Source organism: Nothoprocta perdicaria, unplaced genomic scaffold (genome assembly GCF_003342845.1).
Source record: "Nothoprocta perdicaria isolate Ctin4 unplaced genomic scaffold, notPer1 scaffold_22, whole genome shotgun sequence".
Classification (NCBI taxonomy): domain Eukaryota; kingdom Metazoa; phylum Chordata; class Aves; order Tinamiformes; family Tinamidae; genus Nothoprocta; species Nothoprocta perdicaria.
Window position 1 is genome coordinate 4683022 of NW_020455415.1, and position 24327 is coordinate 4707348.

At 48.0% G+C, this 24327-nt stretch overlaps 1 protein-coding gene and 2 long non-coding RNA genes across 4 annotated transcripts; all 3 read right to left on the bottom strand.

Moving 5' to 3' along the window:
- Nucleotides 1-720: 720 nt before the first annotated feature.
- Nucleotides 721-5296, bottom strand: LOC112947038. The gene is made up of 8 exons (XM_026039043.1): nt 4975-5296; nt 4124-4240; nt 3423-3524; nt 3005-3127; nt 2537-2629; nt 2094-2186; nt 1721-1787; nt 721-904 (listed from the first exon to the last, which is right to left on the bottom strand). Exons 1-8 carry the CDS (start codon nt 5294-5296, stop codon nt 865-867), a joined length of 957 nt encoding a protein of 318 aa, XP_025894828.1. The 3' UTR covers nt 721-864.
- Nucleotides 5297-6034: 738 nt separating this feature from the next.
- Nucleotides 6035-16167, bottom strand: LOC112947063. 2 transcript variants are annotated; one of them, XR_003249325.1, is made up of 4 exons: nt 15794-16167; nt 12836-13061; nt 8352-8466; nt 6035-6290 (listed from the first exon to the last, which is right to left on the bottom strand). It is a non-coding gene; the product is annotated as an uncharacterized LOC112947063 (long non-coding RNA). The 2 variants fall into 2 exon arrangements; XR_003249326.1 differs by lacking the exons at nt 12836-13061; nt 15794-16167 and adding an exon at nt 8554-8598.
- A 1889-nt stretch (nt 16168-18056) lies between these two features.
- LOC112947068 lies at nt 18057-20346 on the bottom strand. The gene is made up of 3 exons (XR_003249328.1): nt 20266-20346; nt 19670-19713; nt 18057-19081 (listed from the first exon to the last, which is right to left on the bottom strand). It is a non-coding gene; the product is annotated as an uncharacterized LOC112947068 (long non-coding RNA).
- Between the last annotated feature and the right edge of the window lie 3981 nt (nt 20347-24327).

A 24327-nucleotide genomic window follows, 5' to 3' on the forward strand; every position in this document is an offset into this window, starting at 1 on the left:
GTTGAAGAGCAGAGGTGAGACCTCTTTTCTCCAGAGATCTCACCCACAGGCAGGTTCCCACTGCCCCACGCCCTGGTGCACCAAGCACCATGAAGCATCAAGCACCGCTCTTTACGGGCAGCAAGAAATCCAAGCAGGGAGYCCCAGCAACTGTCTGCACTTCCAGACACAGTCTCTGCTTGCACGGGGACATTTACATTTAACCAGGTACATTAAAGAACATGTTAACACCACATGGTGTCATCAGGAGCAGAGTCATCAGCAGAAGGCAGCTGAGTGTGGGTGATGCTGCTAAGTGCCTACCCCAAGCTCTGAGGCAGGACCGCGGTCCTCTGTCCTCCAGAGACACTGCCCAGGTTGCAGAGGTGGTGGAGGAAAAGGCTCATTTAGGATAGCAAGTCAGTGTGACCCTCTTTGATCCACCAGGCCCAGAACAGGCAGCGAGGGGAGATGCTGGCTGGGGTAAGGGTGAATGCCCACAGCCATAAGGATTAGGTGGTGGAGAGCGTGACCTAAAAGAGGCACTGAAACTACCCRTGCAGCAGGGAGCAAGCAGGCAGGCACAGCCCCACGTGCAGCCTCATTAGGGCAGGAAATGGAAGCAGCCGGAACGCTCTTCCCTTCTTCTTTGGAAGTAACATTTCCTCATTTGTTCTTTGCTTTAGAGAGATGGAAATTGAAAAGGGAAAAAATGAACCCTCCAYAGCAAAACCAAAAAGGAGTAGACTTGTTTAATTGCCATTATATATATATACACACACACACACAATAAAGATCAGCCCAGGGAAACGCAGACAATGCAGACTCCCTAAGCAGGGAGGACGTTTGCAGTCACTCAGCCCACACGAGAAATACTTCCAGCCTCTAACAGTTAGAAACGGGATCCTTCATGATTTGAAAGAGCCTGCAAAGAAGAGTTGGTGAGATATGTCGAGCATCACTCGAGTTGCCCATTGGCAGCTGTGTGGAACTGAATATCCTGTTCCTATGGGACTCATCCTGTTCCTTAAAGGGGAGCACTTTATCCTCTGGCAGCCTCATAACTCCCTCCAGCTCCATGGACATCTCTCAGGGCCCCTGAGCTCTGTGAATGACCAGCCAAATGTGTGCTGGTGTGTTGGATAACCCTGGAGAGCTGGAGATCCCATCAGTGAGCACCGTGGAGCTGTAGCACTGTGCCTGCTGTGTCGAGAGAAAGGGCAGTTCCTACACCAGGCAGAGGCAAGAAGAGGGGTGAAGTTGCCCCTCTCTGTGCCCACCTAATTCCTGACTCACAGCTCTATCGGGACACTACAAATGGCCTCRTTCCTCTGCAGCCGCCTTTGCCCAAGGCTGTTTTGGAAAAGAGTAGCTGAGGTGCTGTTGGTGAGGTTGGGACAGGTATGGGATGTGCCCTGGGACTCTGCTGTGATGCTCGCACATTGGCTATGCCTCATCTGCAGCACTACTGAGATGCAGAGAGCTTGGGAAAATCAGCAGGAATTGAAAGGGTCAGTGCTTAATCCTTAAGCAAGAGCCTTTTGGAGAGAATTGAGCAGATGTTCATGCACTTTGCTGAATGGAGATCTTTGCCAGAAMCAGCCCTGCAGGCTGAGAGTGAAATGAGGAGCTAGACCACACCTTTCTTTGAATCTGTGACTTAAGGCAGATTAGGTCATACACACCTCTGTCTTCATTTCAAGGCAGTCAAAATTAATGTAGAACAAGATAACAGATTTACCTGTGCTTGTCAACCCAGCTAGAGTCATTTTCCTCTTCCCGACAACTCCTTCCTTGAGTTGTATGATCTGCAAGACAACAAGTCTATTCCCAGGCATCAGGAAAAAAAAAAAAATGAGAGGTATCATGCATACAGTATAGGATGCTGCATTGGGAATGGTGTTTGAAGCTCATGGGGAAGGGAAACGGTAACTTGAGAGACAYGTGGGTCTTGAGGTCTTAGCAAAGGCCAGACAAATTAGGTTCAAATAATTCACACAACCATTTGGTTTTGTGGGGAAAGAGGTACAGAAAGAAGTAGAGGAAAGAAAGTGCTACGCTGCTGAGCACCAGGTGCCCGGGGGCTCGGGGAGAGCAGGGGCAGGGGCACTTACAGCGCAGGAAGATTGCGAGGATCGGGAGGGCAGACACCGCCGCTGTGCTCACCGCCAGGACGGTCACGTCCACAAACGCTGTGCAGCCCCGTTCTGTCGGGCACACGGGCAGGAGGAGGGCACGGCACCCAGCCCGAGCCACAGGGAGAAGAACATAAGGTTAAACGGTCTGTGTCAAAACATGCACAAAACAGTGATAAGAGCCGCTCAAAATTTGATATCCTTTCACAGAGGCTTCAAAAAAGCGCATGAAAAAAGCGGACTTTTCCCTGGGACCTTTCTTTCATCCCTCCAAAAGCCCCAATCCCAGGCATTTTGGAGGCAGACTCAAAGAGAAACAGTRTGTACATCGTGGACAAGTCTCAGTTTCAATACAACAAATGTCTTAGGGCTTTCCAGACCTTGGCAATCCAAGTGCCAGCCCCTAGACAATGTCTTCTCACCGTGGCGCTGGTAGATGTTCTTTATGAGGAAGCTGGTAGTCAGCACGACGGAGAGCACCCCTCCGGGAGCAGCGTAGCCCATGGTGCGCTGCACTGGTGAGCGAAAGAGGACAACACAGAGTTACTGCCTGGTCCAAGGCACCTGCAGCAGATGCAGAGCTGGCCTGGCCCGTGGTCCATGGGGAGGGRCACCCACTTGTGATCTACAGATGACTTTGACTGCTCCCAAGCTCAGCTATGCTTTTTGTGAAGTGAAACGCTCAACAGGACTGCATTCTGGGCACTTCCTAGCAACCTGGGGTCTAGCAAGACCCCAACTTTAGAGCAGAATTGCAGCAGAAAGAAAAATAACATTTTMATTAAAAAACCATTTTCATTAAAAAAAATGGGTGAGATTTTTGGCAAAATAACCCTCTCCCCCAGCCATTCTTACCCTCCATCCCTGCCATCCTCAGTGGAGCAGCTCACCTGTTTTGTTTTTGAGATGGATGAGCTTTTCAGGCTGGAATGTCACGGTGGCAGAGACCAGGAAYGTTACCACAATCACATACATCAGGATGATCTCGGGCAGAATGAAGGCAATAGACGGGCCTGAAAGAAAGCAGCACAAGGGTCAACACCAGATCTGCATTTGCCCTGTTTACCACGTTCGTGATTTCGTAGGCATCAATCACAAAGCCCACCCTCTCCTTTCCAAATGTTTCATTCAGATACCCCAAGGCTCTGATTCTTCCAGGAGGTAAAGACCTCCTGGAAGACCTCCAGGTCTCCAGGACTCCTCCCTCCTCCCAACGTGTATATTTTTACGGCAGGGATTGCACCCTGCATGGGTGGAAGGCGTCAGGGCTGGAGTCTGCAGAGCACCCCAACGTGACCACCCTCATACCTTCTTCTCGCATCCAGAGGATGAGGGCTGCGCTGGCCAGGACGGAGGAGAGGCACACCAGCCCGCAGGTGTAGACACTGAGCCATCGCCACAGCTCCCCCCCTGCACAGGCACAGCGGGGCTGGAGTCACCTCCGTGACACGGGAGACATCCCATGCCCGCCTCCCACTGCTTCCACGGGATGAATCCCGCCTCCCCCAAATGCTGTGGGAGATCCAGGGCGCTTACTGGGGACTGACAGGGGTGATGGGGGTCTGAGAGGAGACCTGAGCCCCATCAAGCAGTACTCACCTCCMAACCATGTGCCTTCACCCGGCCTGAATAAATCAGGACCTATTTGCATGGGTTTTAGCACATATGCCTGTATCAGTATTTCTCCCGTTTCTTCTTTTAATTCATTCTGTGTTGCAATAAAAATACTCCTGGGAATCTTCCTTTTCTATAAAAATGTCACTCAGCTCTGCTTAACCAAAACGTCTAGAAGGTGCTAGACTGAAAACAGAGGTTTTTTTCTGTTAAAAAGAATAATTAGCCCTAGAAATAATTTCTCTCTCCTCTTGTTCGGGTCTGATACCTGAGCATGAGACAAGATGCTGAGACAGTTGGAAGGGGAAATTTAACTATCATTTTTCCTAATGGAAGATCCATTTTCCACCCTCCCTCCCTCCCAGCGCTCTCAACGTCATCCCTAGCAGACTCACTTATCCTTTGCTTTTCTGATTGGCAGACAGGAAAAATTAAGCCCCATCCCGAGACGACAGTAAAGACCACAGCAACCACTGCCATCCGCAGCACGTCTTGTAAGGCTGGAGAGAGACCTGGAAAAACAAGAGCCAAGATTCAGGCCTCCAGCAGGACAGTCATAGTGTGCTCCTTGTTAATGGGACAGACTTGCTTTATTTGCCATCTGGTGGCCAAATTAGTGCTTGCTGCTGCAGGGTCTGGTCCACGAAATGCCCAGCTTGGGACAAGGGGAGCTGCATGGACCTTGGTCGCTATCTCCTGCTCACCATCACCCTATCCATGGTGGCAGGGATGGTCTGGAGAAGCCACAGGACCTTCTTCCAGATGGAAGAGCCAGGCTCCCACTGCCATCCTGCCCAGGCCGGACTGCACCCTGCAGGCAGGCAGAAGTGATGGGGGATGATGAGGGAAATGATGCTGGTGGGAGATGGAAGAGGTCACTGGAGGACAGAAAGAAGACCCCAACCCYGCTGGTCAGGCAGTCGCTGTAAGGCTGCACTCTCAAGAAAAGACTGGGAATTGCCAGTCATTCTGGAGAATGGGAGACCCTGTCAGCTCCCCGGGGTTCACCCTTGGACCATAATGTCATGGGAAGGCTGGCCGAGCCTTGGCGAGTAGAGGCAGAGGGATGGAGTTAAATCATCCAGAGAACCCTGGGGAGGCATGGAGAGCAGAAGGTGGTGGGAGTGGGTCTCTCTAGCTCTCCTTTGGCAGCTCATGGGAAGCAGCCATTTCSTGGTGGCAATTTCTAGCCGCACAGGTCGAGCCGCAAGCCCCAGGTCAGGAGTCAAKGCCAAGCAGTGAGCACCTGCAATGGTCACGTTCAGGGAGGCCTCCTGCCAGCTTATCCCGTTGCTGGCATTGCAGGAGTAGGAACCGCAGTCCGACTTCTGCGCCTTCCTCAGGTACAGGACGCTGATGCCGCTGGAGAGAGAGAAACCTCCGCCCGGGGGAAGGGGCTGCCCATCCTTCTTCCAGGTGATGGTGTCCACTTTGCCCTCAGCCACGTCGCAGAGCAGCTCRATGGTGGACTCTGCCACTGGGTCACTGCTCCGGAGCCGAGGCGGAGAGACGGGCTCTGGAAAGAGGACAGAGACACCAACGCTTCTGTCAGACAGGACCTGGAGCATCTGCAGCGGGGAGCTGGTGGGAGTCAAGGACACAAAGCTCTCTGCAGCATCCCTGCGTCCACAACAGGGCCAGCACAGGTGCCCTTCCCCGGGCAGTCCTGCAGGCAGCTATCTAGCACAGACACAGCATCATACAGCAGCAGTAACCTCAGGGCTTAGCTTCCACTGTGGCCAGAGAGGGAGATGTTTTGCAACTTCTGCAGCAAGTCCACGTTATGGACCTAATATCTCTCCCAAGCACCCCTTGCAAAGGCTGCCCAGGTGCACTGCAGGTGGCCAGTGTGAAGCAGGAGACCCACAGCATCCTGCCAGGCTCTCAGTCCCTTGCACTTAAGTAGAAAAAAAGAGAGAGCAAAAGGCCTTTCCAGGATGGAGTCCTGCTCTCTCTCACAAGCACAGCTCCCARGAGGTCTCTCAGAGCAACACTACAGAGCTTCCTCCCTGGCAAAGGTTTGGAGCCTCTTCACCTGCTCTCCCCGGGGCACAGCAGATTAAAACAAGGAAAACCTGCATGATCACTACCACACTCTTAGCTCAAATCTCTTCACCAAAACTCTTGRCCTGGCCAATAGTCCAGATACATTCAAAAAATATCTCTGTTCTGTGTATATCCATCATCTTTTTCTTCCCTCCCACAAYGGCCACTTACTGAGGACTTCCAGTTGGATTTGAAGGCTCTCCCTTTCTTCTAGGTTGATGGTCACTTTGTAAATCCCACTGTCAGATTCCTGTACATCTTCCAGCAAGAGAGATCCATTGGATGGATGGAAAATGGCTCGACCAGCGTATGGTGCACAGACAGTTGGACTGTGTGACCCTCTGTAGTGCTGGAGGATGGCGTGGGACTCGGTGCCGTTGAGGTACTCCCACTGCACAGAGYGTATCTGTGTGACATTATCTGGCACGGGAAGCAGCACTGAGGATCCCACAGCGGCAGCTTTTCTTTCCAGAGGTCCTCCTGGTTCTGCAGCCCATTGCACGGGCACTAACAGCCCTAGATGGAAGGGGAGGAGACAGGACAGAGCAAGTCAGCATGGCTCAAGAGCATGGCTGTGGCATCGCCAGCATCACAGATAACTTCTCAGAAAGCCCTTGTCACTGCTGTGTGCTAGTGGTGCACGGTGCCACATGCTGGCAGGCAGCGAGATGTTTTGGAGAGGTGCCTAATTGCAGCACAAGTTGCTTAGAGGAATCTGCTGCAGTGCTGTGAGTTCAGGTCAAACTCCTCTGTGAGTCACTGGCTAAATCTCTGTATGTGTGTGTGCTTTTGGGTGTCATTTCCCAGTCTGTGCATGGAAGGACATTCCACTCCTGACCAAATTTCCATGGCTTGTCCCAAATTCCTGGTTTTGTTTGGGACTGAAAACCTCTATTCATGCCCAGCATACCAGGATGCAGCTGCTTCCCCAGTGTGCAGGGCAGCTAATGAGTTTGTTGTGACTCAGRCTATAACTGAGGGTCTGCGGGTTTCAAAATGAGCAGGATCAGAGAACAGCTGAGTTTGGAAGGGACCTCTGGAGAYCATCTAGTCCAACCCCCCTGCACAAGCAGGGTCACCTGGAGCATGTTGGATTGCATCCAGGTGGGTTTTGAATATCTCCAAGCCCAGAGCACTGTAAAGAGCTGCCATGATGCATCTCATCCTAGCCCATTTCTAGGAAAGCTGGACAGAWACAACTGCTGAAGTCCTCGCTTGTAAAGCAGAGTATCCAAAAAGAAGGAGAGGTCCAAGACATGGAAGCAGGGAGTGGATAAAATGAAAGGGAGGGCATTTATCCATGAACTATCCAGGCAGAGAGCAAACTAATTTCTCCTGCTCTGACAAAGACTCTGGTGACTCCTAAAGGCTGGAGTGAATATGCTGGGAATTTTGCTATCGTTTTTTTCCACATCCAAATTTATGGTCTGACTCTAGTGCGGGAGCACTGCAACTGAATCTGCTGCGATGACGAACACCAAGCCATCACAGCCACATCTCCCCACAAAAGTGACACCGGGAAAATGTATTTCCCGATGGAAATAGGGGACCTGGGCACCTGGGCCCCAGACACACCGYTGTCTGCAGCCAAGAGCTGGAGAAATGCCCGGCAAGCGAGCCCGCTGTTATCTCCTGGTTCAGACCAGGACAAACACACGAGCTGCGCAGATTGGATTTACTCTGTCCCCTCTGGGTGTTTTAATTCCAGCCCAGATAAGCGCACGTTTACACTGCCTCCCGCTGTTCGAGAAAATGATGAGGAATTTGTCCCTCCTGTGTTGACCAGTTATTTCTCTTAGCAATTACAAAGCAAAGGTAGGAAAGAGAATAGACATAAATAATTCAAAAGAAGTCAAATCCATTTGATCATTTTCCTTTCTCATGCTAGAAACTTTGAAAAAGAGCTCCCATTTTTCACTTATATGCCCTGAGGTTCCCAAAACAGATGGGTGCAGGAAGGAAAAGGGGTGTTACAACTGACACTAGAAGAACACTATGCAGCAGCTATCCACATAACAAACAGTAGCAGTACCACTAGAAGGTGCTAAGAGAAGGTCCTTAATTGAACCCGGCCTTCTGCGAGGATATGAAAAGCTCATCTTGCAGATACTCAAACAGAGCTCATTAATAACATGGTATTTGAAAAAACAGAGGTACCGTATAGGGTTTCTTTCCTGCCTTAGATGCTGATCCTGAAAATATTTGTACTTGAAGTTACCTCCATGCATATATAAAGACTGCAATGAGACGATTCACCTATAATTGTGAAAATTATGAGATTATAGGAATCACAGTATAAATCTACCTAGAAGACTTTTAGACTGTGAGTAAATTTGCTGGTGCTTCTAGCTCTTCAGTCTTTGGGCAGCAAAGCAGGGATGCACTTCCTTTTGTTTGCAGCTTTTGGGAAGAAACATTGCCTAGGGTAAAAAAATCCCACTGTGCAGATCAGGTGCCTGTGTAGAGCCCCACAACCCTGCAGAAGTCACAGGCGCTGCTGCAGTTTGCCCAGGCGAGGATTTGGCTCAGGGTCCACTCGAGAGCACCCGCACCGAGCCCAGCTCGCGAACAGCCTACCTGCAAGCAGCACCCAGCTGGTCCCCCGCAGCTCCAACGGACGGCAAACCAGCATCTGTTGAGGAAAGTAGCTCACAAATTGTGGTGGCTTTAAAATAAGGTCCAAAGGTCCAAACTGTATCAGGAAAAAAAGAACCAAAACAGATCAGTTTGGATGGTGCAGAGTTTTCATAGTCTTAAGCGCTGGATCCCTGATGCTCACAAGGACAGAGATTTAGTCCCAGCTCAAGCCCAGACTCGCTGTTCTCCTCTCCGCTGCTCCTCTCCTTTCTTGCTGCCTGCTCTCCTGTCACTTTGCCAGGGAATCCTTCCCGGGAGGTCCTGCCCGCAGGCACAGCTTCACACGCCTGCTCCCCGCTGATCCCAGTGGCAGTGCAGGGAGCAGCTCGGCAGCGCCTGGGCTGGGTGCTGCCTCATCACCACCTGCACCTGGGGCACAGCAGACTCGGCTCACACCCAGGAGGGCTTTTCCTCCCCTCTGTGCCCCAGGTGCCTGCGGGGCAAGGCAAAGGCACCAGCACAGCAGAACCAGGCTGTTCCCTCACCTTGCACGTTTCCCTGCTAGCCAGGGACAGCACTGCAGGTCCTGGGCGCCTGTGTGCCTCTTTTGCCATTTCTCAACCTTTCTCTTCCCAACCTCCTTACAAGCAAACAATCCACTTCCAAGCAAACAATCATGCCTAGACAACCTCAGCCGTGTCTCGCGTGACTGGAGCAGTTACCAGGGCACTGTTGGTCTTGCAGGAGTGTCCTTCTCACTCAAAGGTGCTCAATGCTCTCATCCTGCCATTACTCAGCTGTTTCCCACATCACTCCCCCTGAAGCACACATGAAACCCCTCACAGCACCAACATTAACTTTTGACCCATCTTTTATCTGTCACATTTGGCAATTTCTCAACTCATGCTCAGCAGGAGTCTTCCAAGTCCTGTTTAGGCAACTTAGCCTTRGGCCAAAGCCTTGATCTTAACCATGTCATTTACTCACAGCCCTACCTCGTGGGCAGGATGGGAATCTTTAAACAGGAAGGGCAATGATCTTTAAGCAGGTCTACAGGACAGCTTGTAAACAAGTCAGTAAAAAACATTTATCAAGCCAAATGTGTTTTGGGTTGTGTCTCTTTTGAAGAAGCAGCCTCTGTTCCCATCTACCCAGTTCCTCCAGGCAATGCAGGGAATTTGTCAGGTAGTATCATACATCAGCTAACATTTTGGCATTAGAGYGCAGCTCTGCTGTATTCTGGGTGCAGTTTACATGAGTTTGAGACAGCTGAAAAACTAAAGGCCATGGAAAGAAGTAAAGACACAAAATACAAGCAGGAAAACACATGTGTCATAGGGAASAACAGCTTTGTCTGTTCCTATGAGCTTCCCATGAATATTTCCTCTTTAAATTAGCACATTTCTTAGTCTGGTGTGTTTGTTGTGTCTCTTGGTAGCTGCAGCGGATGCATCAGTGTGAACAGTGAAAACTGACATGACAAAAACTGGGAGTCTTTGGAAAAATGTTACAGGATGAAGCTTTTTTTCTCCAGGCAGATGCTTCATCTGTTTCCAGGAAGGATGAGTGAAATAAAGGAGCATTGCCAACCCACCCTTGCCACCACTTAGCGCTTCTAGCACCTGCATTGCACTTAGCAGCTGTTGAGGAGCTGGCAGAGCCCCAAAACAAAACATAGCAGGGAAAATCCTGTAATTATGGGCAAGAGACTCATGCTGTGAAGAGGAGTTTGCGCACTATCTCTTTGGGCCAGTACAGTCTATCATTGAATCATAAAATGCTTAAGGTTGGAAGGGACCTCAGAAGTCATCTCGTGCGACCAGCCTGCACATGCAGGGTCACCCAGAGCATGCAGCACAAGGCTGCATCCAAGTGGATTTTAAAGATCTCCAGAGAAGGAGACTCCACAACCTCTCTGGGCAGCCTGTTCCAGGGCTGTCACCCTCACTGTCAAGAAGTGTTTTCTTAAGTTCCTATGGAACTTAACCACAACTTGATTATGGTGTCAAAGAGACAGGAGTAGCGACYGACCATCAGTAAGGTGGAACTCACGCCACAGACTTCCTGAAAGCACAGTTCAGTTCCCGCACTGCCCTCCGCACACTGCTACTGCTGAACAGCCACAAAGCGACAGCCTCCATCTCCGCTAGACATCACAAGTGCTTGGACGAAACAGTAGCGTGATGAAATTTTCCAGTTGAAGAAAACTGGGAGTCTTCAGCATGAAAGGCTGCCTGTATCCACTGGGAGGTACTGTGTCCTGAGACRTGGCCAACACATAGCAGAGCACTTGAGAAAGAGCTGCAAGATCTGAGCCCTTTGCAGTCACAAGGAAAACCACAATGACCTTTAGCAGGGCCTGACGGGCAGAACTCTGCAAAGAAACTACCTGGTGAAGGAAATGAGATAGCAGCAGCAGCCGGTGAAGCTGTTGCATGCGCTAGCTGCAGGCGCTGGAGGGATGCGTTAGCAAGAGAAGAAATCCCTCCCGTGCCAGTAGCAGAGGACTAGCAGGGCCCCAGGAGAGAAGAGAAGACAAATCCAGGGAAGCAAAAGCCTCACAGAACAGATGTGGCCAGGTCACAAAATGGTCTGGGTATTTCTACTACTGCGCCCTCATTGTATGTAGGTGTATTTARCCCCTTACCTCTCAAGGGCTCCACCCTGGCACCAGGCAGCCTCTACAAGACGTGAGTTACAAAGGGAGGATTTAGTCACATCTGGATTGGAGGCACCCAACACAAACCTGCAACCCACAGTGCGGGCAGCTTCAACACAATGTCTGCTATTTCWCTCTCGCCCTGCAGGCATCCAGCGTGGCACATATATGCTCCGTGAGAGCAAAACCTGGCTCTTGCAATTACCATTTGGGAAGCAGCATTTCAGCCCCATATGTTTCCATAGCACAATCCATGTTTTTCTCCATCCAGACCTCTCTTGGCCAGAAGGGAGAGATCCTCCTGCGAGACCTGGAAGCTGTGTTTCTAAAGCACCGATGGGCAATTAATTCATGCTATCTGTCAGACTAAAGATAAGCTCCTTGGCTGCCCACAGTTTTGGAGGACCTGGGTCTTCATAATYGGGGTCTAGAGCAGTCCTTCAGCATGCCACCGCTTTCCTGAGGAATGGCATCTTCAAAGGCCTTCAACAGCAGCACAGAGACCCCTCCAAGAGGGCCCTACATGATTAARCCTAAGGAGGCACAGTTTTATTTCCTGTGCATTTAGTTGCTCTTTCTTCACYTTTTTCCCCTCCATTACTCTGCTATTTAAGGCCTTACACAAACCACCACAATGGCTGTTTCTACCTGATGCACATTTTCTGCATTTTTTTTCCTGTGGTTTTATTGAACCACAAAGTATTTCTGTTTTCTGGAGCAAAGCTGTTGCCATGATCACCAGAAGGGCTTTACTGAACAGAGCACCTGAGAAAGGAGACAGGGTCACCTTAGGTGAGGACAGGGGCTTGTGCACCAGCTATTGAGGATCTAGCTGGAGATGCAGGTGGGAGGCACAAAGTTATTTTTGCCTTGTGTGTCTTGGTAGAGAAAACATTTCTTCCCTTGCTGAAGGGAGAGGACCCCCAAACAAGGAGATGAGCAGACAACAGCAGGCTATCTCCAAGAGACTCCTGTCCTGCCACTGAACTGTCACTGCAAAGGGACTGTAGTTGGGAAATACCAAGGCTTCTCATCCTTACCTTAAATCCATTTATTTTTCATGGGATTTGATGTTCTGGTACATATTATCTGGTTTATCATGACACTCAGGAAGAAAAAACTGTTTATGCCTTCACAGCATTTTAAAGATACCTCAAAACGCTGGTGTTGCTAGAGATGTGGAATTCTGACCTTAAAATAAAGTTAACACAATTCTGCTTTCTTCCACTTAAGTACACCCAGTTTTGTACAATGACATTATGCGTCATGAGATCCACTGAAGAGAAAGCCTGCACTTCACATGGACATTTTAAAACAACAGTGGAGGAAGCTACTGCACTATCCTAACATCAAGMTAATCCCTTTGTAGGGAGCACATGCACAACAACTACTGAAACACTCTTAGAAAGAAGTGTAACTTTTCAGTCCAAATGATCTTGATTTTTTTTTTTTTTTTAATATGCCAAGACTGTTAGCAGTGAACCCAGGACACACAAATAAGAGCTGTCTAATTTCCTTGTTAAACTGGAGTCTATAGGAGTAAGGTTCCCAAGGTCCAAAATGTTGATTGGCCTTTGCCTTATGAACATTTCTCCAACATCATGTGTCTCTGCAATCTCAAGAAACACCAAGAAGGAAGTAACCCAGCTCATTCCTCAAATTCTGGAGAGACTGCAAATCAAGGTGAACTAAGGCATTTCCATACTCAGGAGCTCCAAAGCCTCTACAACTTGTGYTCAGTGTGCAGACTAAGAGCTGCTGGAGAGTCACATCAATAAAGACAGTCAGTGACAAGAACATCCTCTTCACCTTCAAAGAGGGCTACCTTCAGCAAAGTTCAAGGCTCCCACTCCAGGCAGATGCACAATTGCTGCTCAAGATGACCGTGGTCAACGTCTTCCTGGTGGGCCACTGAAGGTTACAGATGTGTACACGGTCTCTGGTGTTGCTCTCTGCTGTGGCTGTTCAAAGTTGTTTCCAACTGTGGCATAAACAGTTGCTGTATCCCTCATCATGGTACATTCCATGGGAGACTCCTCTGGATTGGAGACCTGGGTAAGTGCAAAGGGAAGAGTAAATAGGACAGCCTTCTCCAGAGGTTCTGTGAGGACCAGGCTGAGCTACTGACTTGCAGCACATAAGCAGCAGCTGTGTGAAGTCCAGATGGGTTTACACACAGACACATTATAGAGACAGGAACACAGACTTGTGAGAGGGGTGAGAAAAGCTTGGAGCCAGCTCTGTCTACATGGAAGCATAACAGCTGCAGCCTAGCAGGGGTACATGACAGGTGCCCTGCAACTCCTCCCATGTATTTTCCACAGGGATCTCTCAGGTAAGTCCAAATTCAGCCTCAGACACAGCCTAGACAGCAGACTAGAGAGATATGGATGTGAGTATAGAGAGCATATAAGCAGGGAGTTGACCATGTTCCCTGCTCTTATTGATGGAAAAAATCACCTTTTTGCTTTCTTTGTATCAAAATTACTACAGAGAAAAAAGCTGACAGGATCTGCAAGAGATACTTCCCGGAGTATTTTCTGGGACATCAGCCAACACAACAGTCACCTATGGATTCCTGGTGTGGGGCAGAGCAGCAACTTGAGTCCTCTGCCTGACGTCTCCTTAAGTTTCTTTATCTCTTTCTCATCACTTTAYGCAAAATTGTAAGACATTAGCAACACTTTTCCACAGGTAAGACCCTGTGTAAGATGTGTGCCTACATCACCCACACCAGTCCCCTAGAGAAGTGCTATTGCTTACATTTATGAGGTTAGGAAGCAAGGCAGGATGATTATCTGCTCTTTTCTCTCTATATATTCATTCTACCTTTTCTCTTGCTGCTGTTGGCTGTAGCTGGCTCCAGGCTTCCCAGCCATGAAAGCAGAATTCAGGCTGCTGCAGGCAAAGCCTGAAGTGGGGTCTGAATGGAAGGGAGGTGGAATGGAAGCGAGCAGCTCAAGACCAGCTGGGGGATGAGGAAGACCCTTTTTAGCCTTCCCTTGGAATAATGAAATAAACTTCTTAATTTCATGCTCACAACCTGACTCTTACAGYTCAGAACATCTTAAGCAAGCCACCAGCTGGCAGTTACAGAGGTGCCTGTGTCAAACTGCTTTTTCCTCCTGTACCTCTTGTTTAATGATCCTTGTTTTCTTCTGTTGAACTGCACCTAGGAAAAGGAGAGTTACGCATTATTTGACAGACACACTAGTAGTCTGTATCCTCCTGTCTTCAAATACTAGAGAACTAGGATTATTCTATTGGCACTTGCTCCAGGGTTGCAGGGTGGATTTTGCATTTAAGGTGGAGATTTCTGTAGCACTTCCCCTAAGTAGAAAGCAAAGAAGCTGAACTGAAGGTACCTGCAGGAAAGGTTTGGAAGACATCCCTGGTAGAAGCTGTGGAGATATGCATGTCTTCCTGACTTATTTTTAAAGTGGAAGCATCCTCAGGTGTTCCCTCCAACCAGCATTTCCAAATAACTGCAACAGTATAATCATAACTGCACCTACAGGACTGCATTTTTGCAATGCATTGTCCTGGAGAAATTGTACTTATTTTATAGAAGAGATTTCAGTACCTTGAATCTGGTTTTAGCAACAAAATAGATGTGTTCTCTCAAAAGCTATTCTCTTYGGGAATGCAACAGACCTATGCTATTCATGCAGCTACTTTGTTAAACTATCTCAAAACTTAAAACACATTCAGTGACTCTTACACTTGAAGAAGGCAACATATTTTAGGAAGTTCTTTACGGTAGGAATAGTTTTGGTATGAACAGCAGAATATGGGTCTCACCAAAACCTTCCAATAGCTTTATCCCTTAGGTCCAGAGGATCTGGGCACAGAAACCTCAAAACTTAAAACGCAAGAGCAGATCCACTCACCCAGACGCCGTTTGCAGCAGAAGAGCAGGAATAGCAGAAGGAAGAAGATTAAACAAGAAGAAACTCCAATTATGTAGACAGAGATCTGTCTTGAACTTCCCTTCTGTGGATCATTGTGGTCTGACATTTGAAAGAAAATGTGGTGTGTTTTCTGAAGGAACAGCTGCAGTAATTGCAACACATTTTTGGAAAACTTGTCTTCTCATTATATTACTCCCCTTATCACCATGAAGTAGTACAAGTAGATGAAGGGCAGCGCTATAGACACACAGGTTAAAAGAAATATTTCATTGCTAAAAACACACACACACACACATCTACAGTTGGTGTGGGAGTTCCTTTTCCTGCACTAACCAATTATACATCTAAACAATTTTGTTGTTTAGATGATAGATCTAAACAAAGCATCTGCTTTGGGCTCCACATGAGGGGATGCCATGGGGAGGTTGCTGTAACTCCACACCAGACACCACAGCCCTCTTCTCCACTCCTGGAACTATTCAGGAAAATAGGCTGAGAAATATTTCCATCCTGAAGTGGGCAAAGCAGTGGTTAGGTTTCTCAGCCATYTACCTCCAATATTTCAATTAATATTAGATAAATGTGAGGCTGGTGAAACACTGACTTATTTAATGACAACCAGCTACACAGGAAACCTTTATGCTCCTGATTCAATCAAGCAAAAGGGGGCAAAATGGATTTCCTGTCACAAACAGAAGAGCTACTTGCAGCATCACCTGTGACATGCCTTGAAATCCTGCCTTTGCCCCAGCAACATGTCCCTTGGGGAAGCAGGACACACACCCTATCAGCACCCACTCCTCTTCCTGCATGCCCTGCTCGGGTAGCCGAGGTGATGCCCGTGCTGACGGTGCTCTCATGCTCACACTCACCTGGGTTTTTAAGGTTGAAGTGAGGGCTGTGCACAGTTAGGGTGATGTTCTTGGTCAGGATCTGCTGTTTGAAGGTGACGATGTAGACCCCACTGTCGCTGAGCTGCAGGTCCCGGAGCAGCAAGGATGCGTTCTCAGGGAAAAGTACAACACGACCCCGGTACGTGTTGTGTGAGAAATAGCTTGCAGAGCAATTCTTGAGAACCCCGTCAGGACCCACTGAACAGTTGTGCACTGTGCAGCTGATGACCCAGTTTGAGGGGTTATTGAATGCCCACTGAATTGCCAGTGGAAAGAGAGAGATGTTATTGAATTTATAAGAGATGGGCAGGAGCACAGACTGGCCCACAGTGCCATTGATCAAATCCTGGGGGATTTCAACAATGAGAGCCAGGTTTTCTCCTGCAGAGAGCAAGAAGGTCCAGATGAGCAACATACCTTCATCCTGATGCACGAGAAGACAGACTGCCCATTAACTCTTCTTCTCAAACATGTCCTCAAAATACTCATACTGGGCAATCTCACTCCACCAACCCATTCTGCAGCTTCATCTTTGGGAACCAATTCRCAGCAAAAGGCAACCACTACACCCATACCTACAGATCTGACAGCATGTTTGCAGCAAAGCTCCTTTCCCTGCAYATGGGGGTTGTTTATTTAAAAAAAATTAGGAGTCACCCAAACCTCACCAGGAGGCTGCAATAAGAACTGAAAGCAGTCTGTGGGAAAGAGCAGAACCGTCCCAAGGTCTGATAACACTATTCCTCCTAGACTGTGGTTATTTGTCATTTTGAAATACACCCCAATAAAATCCCTGAAACTGTATATCTCGGTGATTATCTCCGTGGGAAAGAGCAAAGCTTCAGGACAGTCACTATATCAATTCCCTGGATGGCTCCCCAGCCTCCAACCCAACCAAGGACAAGCATCTAGCGTCACTGCCCGTTTTCCCTATCCAAGCAGTATTTATCTTGGTTGCTCCTCTCTAGTGCACCAAGTTCCCCAGGAGTTTTCAGCTCAGCCCATCCCAAWCTTACCGAGGAGCAGCAGAATGTAGCCGAAGCTCCTCAAGTGCCAGCGAGAGGACATTTGCTCCGGTCCCTGGAGCTGCAGGTGCTGCCAGGCTTGTACAAGCCTCAGCCCCAGCTCACACTGTGGAAGTGGAAGCTCTTGCTCTTCAATTACCACACCTCTGGCGCGGGGTCGCTCACCACCAGCTCAGGGGAGGTAACCACTCCTTGCTCCAGCAGCATTGGCCAAGGTCTCTGCTGAGGTAGCGAGCGAGCACCTCTGAAACGTTGCCTCAGCTTGGGAGGAAGTTGCTGACTCTCCTTAGYCTCCACTCTGCGCTGCAGGTTGCATTTGCAAGCGTGCAAGAGTCAACACGTTCTTCCTGTGCTCTGCAGTAGCACCTTTCATGCAGCTCAATGCCTGCAGCGTGAGCTGAGGAATGACGGAGCCCCAGGCCAGAGACCAGCCCTGCTCAGCCCACGGGCTCCCAAAGAAACACAGCAGCTGCTCCTCAAGTGAGCCCGTAGCCTCCACGGATATTCAGCTAGGGGAAACTGCTTGCCAAAACACCCTTCCAGAATGGGTAATCCAAGGAAAGTCAAGCCYATTGCAGAGCAGCGAGGCTAAGCCTTCACTGGTTGCATGAGGGAAAGTAAATAATCCCCTTTCCTTGCCTGGGGCAGGCATGMAGGTGGACAAGAGCTGCTGGCAGGTCCCAGCAGAGCTCAGAGGAGGCTCTCGGGCTGCTTCTCCCCATGTGAGGCCCAAGAAGAAAGTGCAGAGGTGGCATCACTGTGCTGGGCAGGCTCCTGCCTGCCCCTTCTGTGCTCTGTGSTAAATATTGGAGACTTGCACCTGGGAAGGATGAGCATAAGCTCCAAGTCCAGGTGCTATGGGACAACCCTGACATGCAAACAGTCCTGTTTAGGGGAAATCTACCCTCTCAGTTACTCAGTAGAGCAGCACTGACTCAAACTTTGTGGTTGCTGCTGTTCAGAGCTTCGTGACCATGAAGGAGAAGTTTGCATGAGTACTGGGGGAGCAGGTCCACAACAGGGCCTGGCTGCGCAGCCGGCTGGAACCCACAGCTGCAAAACCATCACAAGTCACATCCCACTCCAACCACCCTGCCTCCAGGCATGTTCGGGGAAGAACTAGGAATAGTTTGCAGCACATGGACAAGCTCTGAAGTACCAAGTGGTGCACACAGCAGCCTGTAGGAGAATTAACCTTTCCAGATCAAAATGCCGTACCTATTACAGCTGAGCTGTGGTGGGTTATTCTTTCGAGGCTCCATAAACCAGCAGGAATGAGCAGTCTTCTCCCTTTCCTTAAGGCATCAGAATTTTAGCAGATAATTATGTGAAAGTTGCCTTATTTTATAGCTGCAGGTCAGACATGCATTCAGTTTGCCTTTCCCAGCAGAGGAAAGAATGCTTGGGACTTGTTTCCTCTCAGGTGTCTCCCAAAAAATGCTCTTATTGGGGATCCTTTTTTTTAAAAAAAGTAACAAGAATCCATTGATAAGGTTTTGTGGAACCCAAGTGTCATCACCAGCACATTTCTAAGCAAAGTGGCACATGGTACAGTCACAAGAAATAGAAACAACAACATTTCAGTCCAAACAGCATGTAGAACCTCTGTAGAACCTGGTACAGSGGAAGTACCATGCACTTGGCATGCTGTACTTTCAGTTAGTTCTTCTCAAAGAGAAATCCTATAGATTTATCTTTCCAAAGTATTTGGGATTGCCATAATGCCCCCTTCTGTGATCAGAAAGGGCTCCCAACTCCACATGTCCACTGCCTGGCATCTGTAGACTCGGATGCTTTAGGAAAAAAGGTAAAAAACTGTATTAATGGAATCACAAGTTCATAATTGCAGCTTATGTTCAGAAGCTCCAGTTCCCACCTTCCTTGCCAATGGCAGGTTCAGGGTCACCGACCAAAACAGATCACACACAGCATCCCCAGGAGCAGAGGCAACATAGGTGAAGATGTCCTATTCATTTCCAGGAGTTTCCTGCTTGATACTCTGATTTATTTCTTAGATGGGTCATGGAGGCCTAATGCTAGACACCCCCTCAGTCCCTGACCAGAAGGATCACAGTCCAGGCACCACAGTCCTTTGTGTTAGACAATGTTTCTGATATTTACAGACACGTGTTCAGCTTCCRGCATTGCTCTGGCCTCTGTCTGGTTATTACCAAGCAGCTCAAACTGTGCATACATCCTTTCCCAGCTGGTTCTCCATGTGGAGCTCATCATGACTGGGGGTCTAGGTAAGGACAGAGAAATGGGAAAGAAAGAAGGTTTTCTCCAGACAGCTCACTGGAAAAGGACAGACAGAAYGTGTCCCCTGTTGGCCACTGGCCCCTGTGCGTTCACGTATATAAGCTGAAGTGAGAGCCATTTAGCCTCTTCTATGACCTTAGCCTCTTACTGCTTGCTCTTCTTCCACTGCTTTACTCAGCTTGACAGCTCCCAGCAGCAATACTTAGCAAAAACATTATCTTGTAAGGCTAGTCCTCAAAAAGGCAAAGCTGTACTTGCCTTCTCTCAGCAGACTGCTGGCTCCAGGTAGTACATGGGGCTCTTTACTTGGATTTGTGTTGCAATAGGAACACAAAAGAATCTAATTCAAAGCCTTTGCAAAGATATAGTATCAAGAAATTTAAGCCTAACAGAAGTCTAGATGATGAATCATCAGGTTAAAGAACAACCAGTCCTGGTGACTGGTTGCTTTCCCAATAGAACAAGCTCACTTAATACTTCAATACTCAGATACCAACTTATAGATAATTGACAACTGTTATTAGAATCAATTATCACCCCCATTACCGATACCATTTCCTTTGTACCATACCTCTTGCTGCTTTATAGCTCTATCTCTCTTCAGAAGAATTGTACCTGTAAAAGATTGATTGGTATTTATCAATATTTGACAACCATACACACTATCTGCACGATAAATGTAACCTCTTGTTCCTAGGTAGCACAGCTTATATGATCTCTTTAAGACACTGAGGGAAATCTCTACTTCAGAGTATGATGTCCTGTCTTTCAAGTCAACATCTCTAAGAATTCCTTAGAGTATAATAAAAACATGTTATTTCAAAATCATGGTGTTAGTAGGACCAATCTGTCTCAGTGAACCTGTAAAGCAATGAATCTTTGGAGAAAACATGCATCTCCTTACCTTTTTCCTCTCATAAGTCTTTGAGATGAGAAAAGATAAGCTATCTTTATGCTGAAAAAGTCACACTGAGTATCTTAAAGRTGAAAAATCTCTCGAGCAGTCTGTGAGTTCTCCTCTACATCAGATCTCATCCAGGGGCTTAGAGAACCAGATTTTAGAGGAGGTTTAAAAGAAGCATTCTGAGGACAAACAGCAAAACATGGCTCCTCTGGTCATATATCTTTCAAGGCTACAGCCACMGAACATGAGACAGATCTACTTACCAAAATGCCCCAGGCAGTAGAGCAGGAAAAGCAGGAGGAACAAGGTGACACAGCCCCCAGCAGTGCAGGCCATTATTAATAACACATCTGTAGAAAGACTTTGCGTGACTGTGGTACAAAGCAATCATTGTCAATTGGCTAAATTACCAAAAAGCATATTTTTCTTTAGTGAATATAATAGCAGAGCCTTGCCCCTGGGGACAAGTTTAGCAGGTGATCGATCAGCCAAGGTGCTCAGTGATCACAGGATGCTTTCCACATGAAAAGCTGGACTCCCATTTGCAGAGCAGCCCCATCACCTTCACTTGCTGCTCCCTGCATACCATGGTCACAGACCCTTTGGTGTCACCACCAAATCTTGCCAAGAGCTGAGGACACTTAGCACTTGCATAGCAGGGGCACCTCTGAATCATCTGACCCCCTATAGAATAGAGCTTCCCTTTCTTGCTCCTACCTATATTTCACCCAGGTAGAGCTCAACCAAGGTCAGAGCTGGGAATATCTTCAGCTTAGCACTTACAGGTGTTGTCTCCTTCAGAAGTGAAGTGCAGYCTGTACACAGTCAAGGTGATGTTCTTGGTTAGGATCTGCTGTTTGAAGGTGACKCTGTACACCCCGCTGTCGCTGAGCTGCAGGTCCTGGAGCAGCAAGGATGCGTTCTCAGGGAAAAGCACAACACGATCCTAGTATTGGGAATGTTGGTAATGGCTTGCAGAGCAATTCTTGGGAGCCCCGTCAGCACTCAGGGAGCAGTTCTGCATGGTGCAGCTGATGAGTGGGTCCAAGCTGTTATTGAAGGTCCACTGAATTGACAGCGGGAAGCGAGAGGAGCTGGTGAATTTGTAGGAAACTGGCAGGAGAACAGACCGGCCCACAGTGCGTTGAAGTGAATCCTGAGGGATTTCAGCAATGAGAGCCAGGTTTCCTCCTACAATGGATAGGAGAGACACATCAGCAATGTAGCATTGGGTAGATCTCTATCAATATTCCATGTCTATTCTACAGCAAGTAGCCTGTTTAGTGCTGTATCAGGCAGCACTAAGTGTACACAAAGTAAAGACTGCCAACTGGTTGGAAATACTGAGGCCACCCAAAAGACATCTCAAACTCACTATTTTATAGTTTTTGACAGCAACCAGCCCCAAAGAACCTTTGTCCCAGAGCTTGCTAACATGGTGCACATTCAGTGCCTGACAGTCCCAAGAGCAGCAGCAGTCCCAATGAGGGTGAAGAAAGAGAAGCCAGTTACTCAGATATGCCCCTGGAGTAACTAAGAACTCTTCAGGTGAGTTCCTCCCTCCCTAATGCAGTTCATGCCCTGTGCCTCCTGGGCACTACTACCCTAGTGCAAACACCAGCCAAAAACRTCTTATTTGGTATTAGATGGTACTGAGAGAGCCTGGGAAAGACACAGCCCCAGGTCACAGTTCTCTCCCTGCGTCCTTTGCCAAAGAGACCAGGATGACGCAGCCAAGGCTGAGTGCTGGGCATGCCACGAGTCCAAGCCTGCTGTGCAGCCTCAACCCACACTGATCCAGTCTCTCCAAAAACCCATCTCCCAGCACATCCTTGCAGAAAAAAGTTCCTCTGGAACTAAGAGCACCAGCAATGCATGTTAAAATTTTTTCTGTATCACAGTGAACATGTTTCCCCAGAGCTAAAGTGACCTTGCAAGCCCTATAGCTACATCAAAAACAAACCAAAAAAGGGGACACCCTCCATAGCCCCTTTTCTTGTACAGAAGCTAGATGTTCAGTGGGAGCTGGTTGTAGCTCCAAGGAGATTCCCGCTCTTTTCCCCCACCCAGACTCACCAAGCAGCAGCAGGAAGGAGCAGAGGGTCCAGCAGCTCCCACCGGAGCCCATGTCTCCTCAGGGCCTGGGATGTAGCCAGAGCAGAGAAGATTCAGCAGAAGAGTCTGTGACTTCCGAGCTCATCATCCAAGTAAGCGGATCTGAAATGACACCCCCAGCCCAGGAAGGAAGTAGCTGATGCTTTCAAGGGCTCTTCAGTTGCAAACTGAAATAATTCAGAGTTTGCTTCTGACCTGAACAGGCTGCTTTAATTGCTGATCCCTCGAGTACACACTGGAGCATCCGCTTCTGAAGGAAGCATATCAGCAGTGAGGCTGGGCATCACTTTAGGACAGCTATGACATATCTCAAGTTACCCAAAAGAGCTCAGCTTTGAGAGGGGACAGCCTGGAAGAAACAAACTTCTTCCTCTTGCTTTTAGCATGAGATAGCAAAAGAATTCAAGGTAGGGTAGCACATTTTCCTTTGCTAGGATCATCAAGTTATGGATGCAGAAGCTCTGGCCACACACCTTGAAGTGCTCTGGGAATACTAATAAAAACGTCACAAGGTTGCTTGCCATCCATGACTTCCAAATTCCCTACACACTTGCAAACATTATGCAACTCTCTGCATAAGCCTCATTTTTATGTTCCCAACTATTTTATCATCTTGTTCTCTATTCCCATGAACTGAAGGAGTCCAGGGCAAACACTCCTTTCCTCAGGCCAAAGCCTCATTAAATCCTGTAGAAAGAGCACTGTGAAAACATCCTAGAGTAATCATTGGGTAGTGAAAAACAATGCAAAGAATCTGTTCAGACTCTTCCTTTTGTTGTCTATGCATATTTAACCCTTTTAGCTCCTTTCTAAAGGAGGATTCTCTTTCAGAGATGTGTATATATAGACATTTTAAAAGAATTAGAGGGAATTGCTGTTACAAGTTGCTCTCTATCTGCATGTAGTAYGGCTATATTGAGGACAACCTCAGTGTATCTTGGGTCACGAGCCTTCTGAGTTTTCCCTCCTGGGGATACACCTCAGGCAACTGCCCACAGTAATATTTACAATAACTTCAGAAAGATGTCCTACTCTGGGGCACACCAGCAGGCATCAGTGCAAAAAAAAAAAAAAATTCAAATAAACAGAGAAAAACACCCCCCTAACTAAAAATCACACCTTTTTCACCACACAAAGTCAGAAAGATGTTGCAGTCTGCACCAGCCTTCACACTTTGTCAGGGCACTGCCAGCGAACAGCTTCCGCATGGCCCAATAGATGCGGAAGGACAGCACACTCCCTAATGACATGGAGATTTCATCAGATCACAAGAACCTTGTCTCCACTGACCTTTATTATAATCTTCTTCTGCACTTTTGTTGACCCTGGGGAGTATTTGGGCATAATTTTTCTGACCAAAAAAGAATACAGTCTAAAAAATGTCTGAAGCAGCTGAAATGGCTGAAATTAAGTTAATGACTTCAACTTAAGCCTTCCCAAAAGGAAAGTCAAAGAAACCATTTGACTTCTGGTCACAGACAACACGCAGAATGCTTTTAATTTGACAAAAATCATTTCTCTCAAAGGAAGAAGCAGGACCTAAAAACAAATAAACCTCCAGCATCAGATGCTAGCGCTCTCCATAAAGAGCGCACAGCAACAGCAGCACAAAACCAGCAAAGTCACATTTCTTTTTTAGYGCAACTCTGTAGGCAGAGGAGCTTGCTACCAGGTGTCACAGAGCCAAGCCATGCAGCACTCGCTCTTGCAGAGCCCRAGAGCAAGTTCTGCCTCCATGCAAAGGTTGCTCCACACAGTGCTAGCTCTACAAAGCATTTACTGGTTTAGCTACAGGAGAGGGAACACTCTTTCTGCAAGAAGATTATGGAATCTGGCTCCTCTTTGCTTCCTCTTAGCAGTCACTGCTGCCCCAAGGAACGTAGTTACAGAGTTAAAAAAATAACAGTAACAGCAACCACCTGATTATGCAGAACCAGAAGAAGCACATAGAAAGCAACAGCATGTAGACCATTACCTTTTTCCATAAAAACAAGGGAGGTAACAATAAGCACAAAAGCAATAAAGCACTGATTTGTTTTCTCTCTCTCTTACCTTTCCCTCTGGCCCATGAAGCTCTCAGTCCTCAGTTGCTCAAGGCTGCACAAAGAAATATGGCCTTAAGCTCCTCTACAGACAGCCCTGAGTGCCTCTTCTGTGCTCCAATTTATAACAGGCTCGGGAGCCTGCCCTGTTGTTACCCARTTATCTCG